Source organism: Bactrocera oleae, chromosome 4 (assembly GCF_042242935.1).
Source record: "Bactrocera oleae isolate idBacOlea1 chromosome 4, idBacOlea1, whole genome shotgun sequence".
In the NCBI taxonomy this organism is placed as follows: domain Eukaryota; kingdom Metazoa; phylum Arthropoda; class Insecta; order Diptera; family Tephritidae; genus Bactrocera; species Bactrocera oleae.
This window is the reverse complement of record NC_091538.1, coordinates 64,152,262-64,167,770: the sequence shown is the minus strand read 5'-3', so window position 1 is coordinate 64,167,770 and position 15,509 is coordinate 64,152,262. Positions and strand designations below refer to the sequence as shown.

General features: G+C 28.3%; 1 protein-coding gene across 12 annotated transcripts in view; it reads right to left on the bottom strand.

Moving 5' to 3' along the window:
- Liprin-gamma (liprin protein kazrin) overlaps positions 1 to 15,509 on the bottom strand; it is a 207,188-nt gene that overhangs the window by 6,721 nt on the left and 184,958 nt on the right. For 8 of the 12 annotated variants that reach the window (XM_070108855.1, XM_070108856.1, XM_070108854.1 and 5 more), the window contains 2 exons: positions 15,222 to 15,366; positions 6,197 to 6,308 (listed from right to left, as the gene is read on the bottom strand). In XM_070108855.1, the coding sequence (XP_069964956.1) occupies positions 6,197 to 6,308; positions 15,222 to 15,366 (257 nt within the window). Of the gene's footprint in view, positions 1 to 790; positions 1,411 to 6,196; positions 6,309 to 9,859; positions 13,054 to 15,221; positions 15,367 to 15,509 lie in introns of those variants that run through there. The other 4 variants (XM_036369941.2, XM_036369942.2, XM_036369943.2 and 1 more) reach the window with 4 other exon arrangements.

Genomic DNA, 15,509 nt, shown 5'->3' with positions numbered 1-15,509 from the left:
CTCGTTTGACATTTACAAACAATTAAAATTCATTTATTTCAACTAGCTTTTAATGCTGAAAAATGTGTTCCCAATAAGCATCGGCACTGACACACGCTCTTATTTGCATAAGAGCTTCATCTGCCATTCATCACTATTATAGTCGATTTATACATCTTTTGCCAGAACAATTACGTATACGCCATGTAGGCGGTAAGACCATTATGCGGTCACCAATTTTTAACCAATTTAAACCCTTTTAATTAATGACCTATTTATATAGCGCTCATTAAAGCGAAGCAGTGTGTACACATGTGCATGTTGCAATTGTGCCAGCGGCTACCCGTGCCCATATGAATGCAAATATTTTAAATATTTTTGCATTTCACATTTTTTGCATACACAACCGTATGCGTGTAAATATGCTGTGTACGTTCGGTTGTCATTTAACGTTTGATTTCATGCAATCATCTACAATTAACTGTTAATTTAATAGCGTTGTTATTTCATTTTAATATTTACATACTTGTAGATATATATGTACATATATTTGTATGTATGTAAATGCAGTAGCAGTCAGCTGTACACTCACTGTATACATATGTGTGTCCGTATATTCAGCCAATTATAATTGGTGTACCAGCAGCTAATGAAGTGTTATTGGACGACTGCGCGCGTTAACAGTGGGCCAAAATAGTTTGTTTTTGTTGATATTTTTTTATTTACTAAATTTTTTTTTTATCTTTTCGATGTGAAAATTATGGGAATTTGATAAAATATCTCAACGTAAAATATTATAAAATTGTTAACCAGTAGATTATGCAAAGCTGTCTGCTATCAAATTGACTTCGAGTAATAAATTTACCTATTTATATTTAATATAAAAAGTTCTCAGACTAAAAACTGCTATTATTATAAAAAAACTATTAAAAATACATACGTTTGCTTTTCTTACACACTGCTTATGCCATCACTTTGCTTCATATGCTGTACTTTTATTCTCCCTTTACGCATTCCTAAACCAACTACACACTCGGACCTTCCAAGCACCTTATTCAATTACTTATAAGCAAGGTTTTATTTAAGCTAACTACAAATTAATACAACACAATGACATTATGCTTTATTTTATTATCATTAATTTGTTTCAATTATACAGCTTTTTATAATTATTAAATTTTTTTCTTACTGTAAATAATGGCTTGTTGATTTCTTTACTTCGATTGTGTTTTCTTAAGTATATATTTTTTTTGTAATGAATAGTAAATTATTATTATCTTCCTTCGCATTTTTTTGAAATTTTCATGGCATGCGCTTCCTAACCTCTTCTCCTAAGTGAACTTGTATTGTACGCGTATGTGTGGTGTTAATAATTCCATATAATTAGGCGTATTTATAATTAATTTTAATCCAACCGAGCAGTTTACATCACTATTTTTTTTAAAATTATTATTCATTATTAAATTAATATTTTTTATTTGATTTTTAAATGTATCGATATAACGCGTGAACAGCAGACAAAAGCGTACTACCTACATAAAAAGCTCTTTTTATTTACACATCATTATATAAGTAAATATATTGTTTTTGTGCGTCTTTTAATTAATGCATAACATTAATATCTAATATTTATTTTCGGTGCATGTATATATTTATTTAATTATTTAATAAGCAATTAAAGCAAAAAATGTAACTTTTATAATTTAATTATTTTAAAAATCACAAAAAAATTATTTTGCAAATTATTAAGCAAAATATTATTTTGATAAAAACGTTAATTTAAAACTTTTAAATAGCATTAAAATATAATTAAATATTTAGAAAAGCAATATACCATACTTTCCACAATTTAGGCGTATACATATGTAGCTCAGTAATATATTCAAAACAGGAATTTATAAATTATGCTATTTGTTTTAGAATGCTTTGTAATGGTTAAAGTGGTTCGTCTAGAAGATGAGTTTACTATTTGGTATATACAACTTGCTGCAATTTGAATAACAACCAAGATTTAAATACATAGAAGGCTATTATATTTTCAATTCTGTTTAAGTGAATAGCTATTGATGTTATTTTAAATATTGCTAACAGTTTAGTAAAATAAAAACCGTACTATTACGTTAGAAAAATTCCAGAAAGGTATTTAAGCATTGAAGTTTCTAATTGAAGGATAAATATAAGGTTGGTAAGTAGAGTGTCTGTCTGACGACGACCCTAGGCTTTTAGGAGGCACATTGTGATACCACCGGAGCTAATGTTCCCTGACTCCATTGTCTCCTCTCTAAACAACCCTCGTGCTTTGATGATGCCCATCAGTACAAAAAGTTTTAATTATGCAACCTTTGAAACATTCAGAAACCCTCGACCGATAGTTGCGATTTTTAACTGTATAGAGCTTCGCATTCGTATAGAAGATGTTTTACAGTCTCCCCTTTTTCTACCTCCTTCTACAATCGTCATTATATGGCGCACAAAGTCTGCTGGCATGTCTGCCAATAAGAAATTGACCTTTTATCACTCTTACTAGAATTCTTATGTCATTACTTTTGAATTTTAATAGACGGCATGTGCGGCGCATGTTTCATTTATGCCGATTTGCCTGCTTGTTGAGCAAGTCAGGGATTGACTCCACCGAGACTTTAACTAAATTTATAACATATTCGTCGATTCAATATTTAAAAGTGGTCAGAGGCATATAAATTCACCTCTTTTTCGGAGTCTTATTGTAAGGTGGTGGTAATAGATCGAGAAATGCTTTCACTATCTTTGACGAATCCCTAGAAGATTTAATGATTTCAAAGCCAAAACATTCTTCCGATCCAAATTTCGATTTACAAAAATAGAGTTCCATCAGCTCCATCAGCTTATCTTTAATGACGCATTTCTTAAAATCCCATTTTTCAAATTTTCATGTGGGAGCACTCAGGGACAAATGATTCGATCGCTATCAAATTTGTTCAGCAATTCTGTAGTTATCTATACCACGACTTGCCAGTTTTTTGATCTGATCAAAAATCGAATTTTGTAACTCGGAAAAATATTAAATTCATAAATTTTGCTGTGGATTCTCAAAAAATAAGTATAAATATACAATACAAATTTTAAGACAATTGACATAGTAATTCTTTTTGAATTATGGAAAATTGACTGTTTTAGACTCTCACACTAGGTATGCCCCTTAAAGCTTTCCTTAACAGCTGCAATGATCAGCCCGACTGTGGATATAATCAAATAATTAAAATACCTCTGATTAATTCAAATTTAAGTGATTTATGACCATAATTTTATTAGTGGAATTTAAAGTTTTAAAATTTCTTCTAAAAGTGAAATATCTGACTAAATATGTTCCTTGCATTTCATTATAAATAAATTTATATAGTTCAAAGTACTTATTTCGATATCAAAAGTAGTTGAAATCGCATTTGTTGCCTTTTAAACTGAACTACAAAACAATGAAAATGAATTAGTTTCTATTAACTGTACTAAAATCCGAAATAAACGTAATTACTTAAATATATCGATTTAATTAAGGAACTGATTACTTGAGGTCCTTTATTTTTATGAAGTATTTAAGTGTTATTGAGAAAATGGGCTTAGAAGCGCTATCTCAACTCACATCATATTCATTTTTGACAACATACAGAAATTACTAATATATAGTCTATAAATAAACTAGTAAATAACATATTAAAGACCTAAAAACTCTGATTTAGTTTGGAAAATTATGACAATTTCACAAAAATTATTGCAGGTATATTCTATGTATCTGAATACAGTGCTAAGCACATATATGGTGCATAATAATTAACCCATTAAACTTTAATATTAGTTATATTTCGTACATAGTAGAGACTTACCACAGATTAAAGTGGTTGCCACAAAATAAAATTAAGAATAATACTAAATAACGGCATTCTTCAAGTTTTGTTTAGCTGTTATTAGCCAGCTCAACGACATAACTTTTTCAAAGTGTAATCAATCTTGATTTGAATTGATTGGCAAGTTGACAGGTGAATATTGCAAGTTTTTATTCCAGCAAAACTTTGCTCGCCGTGAGGTCGTGTTGTGTACACGTACGTATGTATATATACATGCTATAGACGAGTTTTATTTAGACAGATGCCTGTGTGTATGTTTGTGTATTTAGATCACTACTACTTTTCAACTTTTTTTCTCATCCTACAATATACAATAACCGAATGACAACAAATAATGCGTCTAGTTAACAAATCAATTTACTTAAATAAACATTTGGCAGAGTAGTCTAAGCATGTAGTCGTACGAATAGAGTAGTGGTAGTAGCTAAGAGTAAACATATTGCAATACACGCTAATATTCAGAGCATTTAAGGAGTATTTAAAAAAATGAGAATAAATTAGAGGTTATCGAGTATAAGTAAAGTAGATGATGCAGTAACGAATAGACGATTCGAGTACGAGCAATTTATGTATGTTGCTTTTATGGAAATTTATTCAGACTGAGTTCTTCTTAATTTTTGTTGTATTTAGTCAGCAGATATAATATGTGGTGGTAAGTTGTATGTGGTTTCGAAAATATAAAGCGTAATTTTTCGACAAAAAATTAATTCATTTTAATTTATTTCATTTAGGTTTTTATAAATGTTTATATAAATTAATTTTTTTATTTTTATGCTCTGAACAGGATATGTTAAGTTTGCCACGAAGTTTGTAACACGCAGAAAGAAATGTTGGAGACCCTATTAAATATATATGGTATAAAAAAGCAAGCTGAGCAAATGGCGAGCTGAGTCGATTTAGCCATGTCCTTCTGTTCGTCCGTCTGTCCGTATATACATACGCAATTTAGAGATATTAATCTGAAATTTTACAAACGTCCTTTTCTCCTCAAGAAGCTGCTCTTCTTTTTGGATAGTTTCGCCGATATCGGACCACTATACCATAATTGAACGATCGGAATAAGGTGTTTGTATAGAAAACTTTGTCATTTGACAAGGTATCTTCAAGAAATTTAGCATGGGTTATTACCTAAGGCAACGGTTTAATCTCTGAAGAAATTGTTCTGATCGAGATACTATAGCATATAGCTGCCATACATACTAACCGGTAAAATTTAAGTTCCTGTAAGGTATAATTCGTATTTGTGAAAGATATTATAGCTTCGGTGCAAACGGTTTTTTTTGTTTTAAATTAAATTTGAATTTTTTCTATAATATTTTTAATATTAATAATTTTCTTTTTTAATTTTTTCGTTAATTTAAGTTTTTTGATTGATTCACCTTTCAAATTCTGTGAGGTTTTCTGAGATTTTAATATTTTGTTTTATAAAAAAAAGTACTACAATAATAATTTTATATAATTATTAGTTTGTTTATTTTTGAAAAATATTTTTTTTATAATTGATTCATCTTTATTATTTCATTAGGTAACTATGGTCACTTTTTACCCTTGGTAATTTGAAATAGCCATTTATAAAATTAAAAAATTGAGCTATTCAATTAATTTATTGTGATTTTATATAAAAAAATATTAATTTTTATTATTAATGTAACTTTTGAAGAAATTTTGTGTTAATTTATGAAAATAATGTGGTTTGCTTGTTATTTTTTTTTTTTTTGATTTTCAGTGATTTCAGTTTTTTTGTTTTTTGTTTATTGGTATATACTTGAAATAATAATATTTATCATATTTTATATAAACAGCATTTAGATATTAATTTTAAATTATTTAATTAATTAATAATTTTTAATAAATTATTTGCTTTATTCATTTATATAAAAGTTCTTGTAATTTAATTTTAATTTTCTGTTAATTATTTTAGTTTTTCAACTTTTAGTTGTTTTTTATTTTATTGTAACCTAAAATTGCATGTTTTTTATAATTTATGTTTGTATTAATGCTTTCAGAATGTTAAAGGTGACACAAGCAGCACAACAAAATACGCTAATTTTCAGATAGATTTATAAACAATTCAAAAATCAGCGTAGACAAGAATATTCGAAAAAATATCTACATACTTTTACATAAATCTTTAACATTGACACAATTATTAATAGTTCAAGGCAAGTGTATAACGGTGAAAAACGGTAAGAAAACATAAATAAATTATTAACAAAATAAAAGCGTTAAACAATAATTATACTGTTTATGATGATATATTATATAGTTGTAAGTCAGATGAATAGGCTAGTTAGCAGAAAATGTAAGCAATTAAGTAATTAAGTAGCCTGTGGACTTACCCGCAATGCGCCATTGGAGCGGCGATCAGTTGTGGCATAGTGCTGTAAGCCGCCCGGTCCCGTAATCGGTACTATGCCGCAACCGGAACGTATGCCTTGGCCCAAGGTTGCTCTAAACACAACAGTACAACAACAGTGCGTGACACATTCGTTACAGCCATACGAAAAATACATGTTGTCCATTGTTTGTGGTATTTGTTGTTGTTGTTGTTAAATGTTTTGTGTTGCACAGTATTTGTGTGATTTTGTTTTTAGTTTGTTTTTGGTTTGATTTGTTTGCATCATTTTATCATCGATGTTCATTGGATTTTTTGTTTGTAGGTGTGCATGTGCATGTGTGTGTGTATATGTGATTTTGTTAGCAAAATTTTGTTTTGTTGGTACGTAATTGAATTGGAAGTTTTTGTCAGAATATATTTTATTTTGTATGAGTATTGATTTCACAGTGATAAGCACAATACAGACATACATATATATATATATATATATATATAGCATACACAACAATGATGCAAACACATACACGGCAAATGGCATAGCCAGTAATCGGCACAGGCATTCATATACATGTGTGTATGTATGTGTGCAGGGTTTGGTGTATATATGTGTATGTTTAGTAAAAACAGTTGGTTTTGTAGTTGTATGTGGCATTTGTTTGTGGATGTGTATGTACATTTATAATGTTTGCGTTATTTCATTTCGGTACGATAACGGTTGATTGATTGGTTGTCGATGTTTTCGATTTTCACAATTTTTTTTTTCGATTTCGTCAACGTCGGTATTATTTGCAGTGGTGTTGGTGAGGCACAGTTTTAATGATTATTGTGGTTTTTGGTATTTATTTGTTGTTGTTGTTGTTGTTATTGATGATTTTAAGTTGTTGTTGTTGTGGTTGTACAGACAGCAATGACAGCAACAAGTTGAAAAAGAAATTTGTAGTAGCGAAAATAAACAAAACAAAATGCAAACACATATAAATAAGTTTTAAAAAGTTATTCGTTTTCAATAGAAATATATGAAATACACTCATTTGTATGTATGTACACGTGTGTGTATGTGTATTCCGTGTATGTGTGTATGCATGTGCACGTAGTGGTAATGTAACAATTGCATTGATAAAGATTAAATAGCACAAGGCAACGCCAACGTCAAAGTTGTACAAAACATACATACATACATATACATAAACATATTATATTGTAAGAGAAATAAGAGAAAACGGAGAAGAAAAACAAAGTATACGAGAAAAATAATTAGTTACGAAATAAATAGAAGTAAAATAAACATACCTAGAATAAGCATAAATACATACGAAACTTTGTGTATATACACATACATACAAAAAACGAGTAATTGCAAATGTCTTTATTTATTATAAAGTTAAAAGAAACTTAAAATAAATAGCAGTAAGCAAGTAAATGGAGAAATAAAAATTTTTGGTCTGAAAGGAAGTTCTGCAAACTTAGCGCCAAATAGTATTGATTGCGAAAGTTGTGTTGCAAATGCATTTGAAGTCGCAGAAAGTAATGTGAACGAGTTTAACATAGCAAAATAGAATGTAATGGCTTTGAGCGTTAACCTAATTGAAGCAGTGCAGCGCATAAGTATGTACATAGATAGTGGTTAGCGCTTTGTGTGATAATATAGCATAAAGCGAGCAGTTCAATAGTGGCCTACTTAAAATTAGAAAGTAATGAAATAAATAGATATTTTAAAGAAGAGCTCATAAATATTAAATACTTTACATATTTTTAGTTAAAACGGTTAACATGTGCATTTTAAGAACTGTCTCACACGAGCAAGATGGAAACAATTGTACTGAAAAGAGTCACACGTATATAAATATTACACAATATATATATATGTATATGCTTTTTAAGCAAAATATACCTGAAAAATTTATCTAAATCAATCAGTATTTGCGAATTCGGATAATTTATAATAATATAACACTATAAAAAAATTATAAAAATTTCTTCAACCTAAAAGCTCTTTGCTGTCTTTTTTTCTGTTTAAAATTATTATCGATTTCTTTTTTTCTTTTTTGCTTGTGTATAATTTAATGGTAAATATAAATTAGTTTAGATTAGAGTTTCTTAACTTTCACTTGCAAAATAGAAAAAATTTGTTTTTCGTGAATAATTTTCTTTAATAAAAAAAAAGAATTCCCATATAATTACAGAACTTAATGTAATCGGGAGTCATTGGATTCCCTTGAACCCGTAGCCGATCTCCAAGCGGACCTCCGGAAAAAGTGTGTGGTGGTGAAGAAGATTTTTCTGCTCAAATCCAAAAACCAAAATAAACATATTATTACTATGGGGTTCATATAAATATATCAGTACTCATGGATGGACTAGTAAAATGTTTGTATTTCTCTCAAGCCTCCACTTTCCAAAAAAATCGTTTTTGTGGAAAACTTAACAGCTCAGAGTGGCTTAAAAACTGAAATTATTACCAAAAACATTATGCCTTCGATCAAAAGTGGACATAATGACTTAAATATCATAAAGAAATTTATAAAATTACAAACTCTTTACAATTTAGCAATAAAAATAAGCATACTCATTTTTAAATTTATTTCTATTTAATGTTTTACAATGAACGAGTATACCATGTCGTATACCATATATTTACAATTAATAAAAAAATGTGTTGAAAAAATTCGAAAGCATTTGAATTTCAAATGAAGGTATCAGAGAAGGAAAATAATACAATATTATCTCTTATAGCGCTTTGCGCCTATGTTCTCAACACCGCCGTCAAATTCAGTTAGCCAACCTGAAAACTTCTATTAGACGAAATTAACTCACAGGAAATTTGTGAAGTTAATTTATAAATAATGATATATGTATTTTCTTTAAATTCATTTGAATTTTTAAATTTCTTTTTATCCAACCCTTATACGTAGTATTATAACTTTTATAAAATAATGAATTTTATTTTTTTAATTTCGAAAAAAATAGGTATAATAAAAACTCTCGTTTGACATATGAAAATTGATAGTTTGAAATTTTACCGATAATTATCATATCTCAATACATTATTGTATTGTCTATTTAAATCCAAAATTGTATAGTCGGCTTGTATTGTAACATACATCGCCTGCAGGTGACACACTGCGTATGAGTAACCTAATTTATAGCTGCCAATTTGTTTGTGTTTTCATGTTATAATTTAATAAATCAAATTTAATATAATAATGTATTAATTTTTAATATTGCAAATTTGTATTATGTTAAGTCGATAGCAATATGTTGTGATATGCAAATTGGGATTACTCATACGCCATGACCACACACACATCTCATGCATGATGTAAACAGCAATTTGGTTGCTCATACGCCCTGTTTACGCTTAAATTATTTTGAATTTAGGTAAGTTTTTTTGGTGCTTAAAAAGTTTAGTAAATGCTATATTAAAATTTTCATTTTAAAAAACTATAGTAACTCAGACGCGCTGCGCAACATTCTGGATTCGTATTGAATGCTCTTTTAACGAAATAATTTTGCAGAAAATATGTGTTTTTCAAGGATAGTTACTGAATGTGAATACCTATAATATATCAAGTGATAGTTTTAGATACAAAATAAATTCGGTACTAGCTTTTGGAGTTAATAGTTCACTGAAATAAAAGATCTGTCAGTTATATGATTTACGATTTTTTTAATAAAAATCTGACAACAATTTTTATACTACAATTTAACGCCTTACTATGTATAATATATTAAAAGCTTTTGATCAAATAGTTAAAACCTCACTCGGTTTTGTTGCATTTCCAGCTACAGAATCTATGCAATTTTATGATCACTACTCACCTACTGAGTGGTTAAAGATAAATCAGTGAATATCAATTAATGAAAATTACTTTCATAAATAAATATCGAACTACTATTCTCATAATATTAGTAATTTTAATTTATTTCATCGATTTCTATGATCTACAATTGGCTGTTTTTACCATTAAATCTTAGTTTACATTAAAATGGTTTACATCAAACCTGAAATCCACATAAAGCGTAAAAAATTATTTTATAAAATCCAAAATCACAAAAAAAACGAAATTAATACATACTAGTGTGCACGGCAAATATTGCAAATAAAAGAAGACAGTGGGATTTCCCAAGCAAGCAAATAACATTTCAAATACATATTATAACGAGTACCTCATTTTAAGCTGTTCTAAGCTTCTTATGCTATTGGCAAAATGAAAAATTGCAAAGGAAATGAAATGTTTGTTAAACAACGACAACTAAGCGGCGCACAAACACACCATACATACAACTATTTGTATGTGTATTTGCAGGTATGCTTGCATGGTTGCATGTGGCTACAATAGAATTCCGGAACAATTGTGTATTTAATACATTTCCTATTTTATTATTGTTATTGTTATTATTATGCACAAGTATTATATGGGTATGTTTTACAACTATCACACGAGCACATCTATATGTTATAACTATATGCAAGAGCGCACGAATGCTCTTAAGTGAGCTTGTACGTATATGTGAGCGAGTAAATTTTTGCTGTAACAACAACATGACTGCTTGTATGCGTATGTATGGATTTATTGGTGTTCGACGTGTGTATTTATGTATATTTAAACAAATGAAGTTGAGCGCTGCATATTAATTTTGGTTTATAATTTTTAATATTTTCAATTTATTTTCGCCTTTTACTGTAAGAAATGTGCAGCGCTTCGTGCGTCTTTTGATTTGAACTCTATTTTGAACTAATCAATTGTTTCTAAAGCATTTGATTTGAGCTGTTTTCACTAGTTTATATATAATTTATTTGAAATATATTTACGTTATGACTTAACTTTAGGGGCGTGTATAATACATAAAAATTTTGTACGTTTCTAAAGTATTATGTGCGTTGAAAAAAAAAATATTTTCGGCTTTTCTCTAGTTTATTCACTATGAGCTTGTAAATTTTGTAAGCTATCGATAGCGTGTGTGTGTGTTGTTGGTTAAATTAGAGTTAAAGTGTTGCTGTTGATATTCCGTTATTCAAATTTACTTTTTTATTTTTATTTAAATTTTCCCTACTTTTAATTACGTTAAAGTCTTCTATTTCGATTTGTTTGATTTGATTTGATTTGATTTTAATTGTTTGTAAATTTTTGTTACGCTTTAAAGTAGTTCTTTGATATATATCTTTTCCATTGTGTATCTACTCAAGTTCGTATTTATTTTAACTACTTACATATATATATTTTCAATATTGGTATTTTGAAATTAAAATGCAACACCAAAAGTAATTTTTTTGTTTTTTAATAACATCTATCTTAAAAATTAAATAATATTAATTAAACACGTTCAGTAGAAAAATTTTAGCATGGAGAATCTTTGTGCAATAATTATATTTTTTTACACTAGTGTGTTATGCACTTCCATCAACAAGCTACAATAATATTTAGTACACGCCATTACTTCATACGTTTCTCTTATGAATTACTTAATAAATACAGTTTTTCTGTACTAGCGCACATTTGGCTTTTGCTAGCATGATTTAAAATTTACTACATTTTCTGTTTGTTTTAAACTTTCATCACACTGCATTTCTATTCTGTATTAAATGTGAAAATTCTTACTTGGCAACACTGTTGCCTGCAGTTCAAAAAATAAGTACTTGTTACTAATTAAAAAAAAAAAATGTACAAACAGAAATCAGTAAAACTGTACTTTTCCATACATTATCTCCTGATTTGCAATAATGTGAAATTCGACCAAGCAGTCGAAAAAAACAAATCATGACTGAGAACAAAAATCTTAAATAGCTCAGCTGTCTTCCAATTTTTGGTCACACTGTACCCTTCGGTGAAGGATATCTTCTCTCTGCTTCAAATAGCAGTTTAATAACCCTTTCATTACTAGAATGGTTCAAGCCTTCACTTCTCTAAAAAATGTAGTTTAATTAACTTCATTCGTTGTTTTAGGGCTTATATTTTTCAGTAAGAACACATTTCATTTGTATTGTATGTATATTCGAGTGGCTTTGCAGTATTAGTCGATGAAGTTTGCTGCCAAACAAACGAAAAACTCGCAGAATCTTGGGGAGTCACCCAAAAAGCCAGTTGACAAATTTTCAAAGCAGATATTGAAGATAAAGGAAATTGGGTACGATGAGCTTATAAAATCAGGTGAAACAATTCATGCGTAACGCTGCCAACAACAACTCGTCAAATAATATATAGCCCAGATCGTACCTTGACTGAATGTATCCAAAGTCGGATGGATCGAAAAGTGCTAACTATAAATAGGAAATCGTCCCTTTCTAGCAATTGTCTTTTAATAAATATATTCGATAATTGAATGTCACATTTAGTAAAAAATTATTTTCTTCGAAGATTTACAAACAACAGTGTCAGCCAAATCGCTCCTAATTTTCACCACGAAATCTCGATACTCTTTCTAAGTTCTACACAATTTTATGTATATGTTTCGTAATACACATACAGACATAATGTATGTATGTATGTTCATATCTCAACATTTACATATATTTTTTCATTTACATACATAAGATGTCCATAGCCTAGACCGTTATTCATATTTACTAATAAATTACACATTAATTATTGTATCGTTCAACGTCCGCTACACAAATTGATCTAAATTTCATATAACATTACCCAAACACACACATACACATAAACATATGTACGCAATTAGATGGAATTAATTAAAATGTATGCGTCAGAACAAACATCAAGAATAACATTATATGGTACTTAAAGCAAAGGTTTCAATAACTTAACAACAATTTATCTGCCTAGCTGTTTTTGATTTAAAATTAATTGTCGTGTGCTATCCATTTGAAATTCTTCCATTTGACAGTAAACAAGGTATCTGCGGAATTAGTTTGTATTTCAGAATTTTTTTATATTTAAAAAAAAAATGTTTACAATTTTTTATATATTTAATTTTTTTATTTTTTTGGTTAATGAAGTTTGTTGTTGTGGTTGAGGTATGCATGTTTGTGAGTAGAACACATCATAAACGAGGGAAAAATGGAAGAAACGACGAAAACGTTGATGGTTAGTTAGGTTTTGGTTTTCTTGCTTTTTATTTGTTTATTTTTTTTTATTTTTTCTTTTCTTCTAAATATATTCGTTATTACAAATAATATGTATGATCATTCTGATTTCACAAACACATGAAGATAATAATGAACTACGAGCAGTACAAATGGAACAAGTAATAAGCAGCAGCTTAGTTAGTACATACTTAGTACATATGTAAATGCATACAAAGAGAACACATTTATGTTTTATTTTGATTTTTTTTTTTTCAGAAAAAGAAATTGCTAATGAAGTTCTATCCAATGCAGTGGTACATGATGGCATTAATGAGGTGAGAGAGTAACGTTCAGTAATGGAAATTATGCAAATGATTTTCAATGCGAATGCGAATGCGAATGTAGCAACAGAAAAACGAACGAAACTGGCATACACAGTTAGCAACAGATGCTTTGGTAGGGGTTGAGGGAAATGAATGAATTTATGCGAGAGCAAGTGAAATGAAATGGAATAAAGAGCGGCAGTGTTGTTAGTGTTGTTAGTCCAATGTTCAGAGCAGCGTTAAGCTGCAGTTTATTAGAAAATATTGTTAAAAAATGTTTATGACTTTTGAAGGCTGTGGTTTGAATAAAATATAAAACTTTTTATTATCTATTAAAGTTTTAATTAATTTTTACGGTATTTTTCCAGTTAAAAATTAAAAAAACAAAGAATTTTTGTAGAATATTTTCAGCCAAATTAAAAAAAAAAAAATATTTTAAGAGAAAAACTTCCAAAATTTTGAAAGCAAAAAAAAAAAATTTTCTAACAAAAAAATTTTTGGTCAAAATTAAAATAATGTTTGGCCCGAAAACAATTTTTGAAGTATTTTTAGTGCCAAATAAAAAAAAAATTATTTTTTTTGAAAAAAAACTTATTCTTAAAATTGGTTTAACTAAGTTTTTTTTTTTAATTCAATTATTTGATCATACAGAATGTAAGCATATTTCATTTATGTGTATGTGTGCGTGTATACATGATGAGTCATATGAAATTGGCAGCGTGATAAGCAGTTTAACTATTACATACCTATTTAGTTGCTAAATAATAAATAAGCACTATTGAAAGATAACGGTTTTCTATGTCCAATTTGTTTTTGTGAAAAATAATTTTAACATAAATAAATAAAAGCGTACATAAACATAATAAAATATGCCCTTAAGAATAAAATAAGCACAAGAATAATAATTCATTTAATTATTATACATACTTATTATTTTATGTTAAATTTTTTAAATAATAATGAAATCAATAAATAATTTAAAAAATGGTTTTTTTAATACAAATAAACGTTACTTAAATTTTACAATTTAAAAAAAATAATAATTCAATAGAGATAAATATATATGTATGCATACGAATATTTTAAATATAATTTAGATATAAAAATAAAAAAAAACAAGCATTTTGAAGCAAGCTATGGGTTTTGAGCGCTAAGGAATGAATGGTAAAAGACGTCTCTTATGTTTGTATAACATAATATTTTCTTTACAAAGATTTTATAATTTATTTATTGAAACTATTGGTGGGACTATGTGCGTGAAAGCGAACTAATACAAAGTAAAAAAAATTAAACTAAAATATTTATTTTTTTGTATAATAAAAATATGTAAAATTATTTCAATATATACTACCTGAAAATCAAATAAAAATCACGCAATTAAAAAAAATTAACAAAAAAAGAAATTTAACTTCGCGATCAATAACAAAAACGAAAATGCTCAACAGATAATTTTCAACTCAAACGCAAGCATCGTTTTATGAATATTTTGAAAATTATAATAATTTTCTTTCTTTCTAGCATGTTTACATACTAGTAGCATACACATTTATGTAATATAAAAGGAATTCTTTACACACTTACGCTACATACACACAGAGATACGAGTAAATTTTGGTAAAATGATTGCAACAACGATAGATGATGTGATATGAATAGTTGAAATAAATTTGCCTTACCTTGCGGGCAATATGAGCGCATCAAATTCCGTTGTGAGATGACGCCTTATGATATTCTTAGAGGGTGGTATACCCAGTGCTGTGGCCATGGTATCGCCAGAAAACGATGGTTCCAATACGACAAGACCGCCATGTACGCCGCTGTCTGCAGAGAAAGGAAGAAAATTTATTTTTAAATATCAACAGTTTTATTTAGAACTAGGTAGGATAAGTTTTATGCCTAACGTTACATGTGTTTTAAGCAAAAAATCTACTACATATAGAATATACTCTAATAATATATATTAC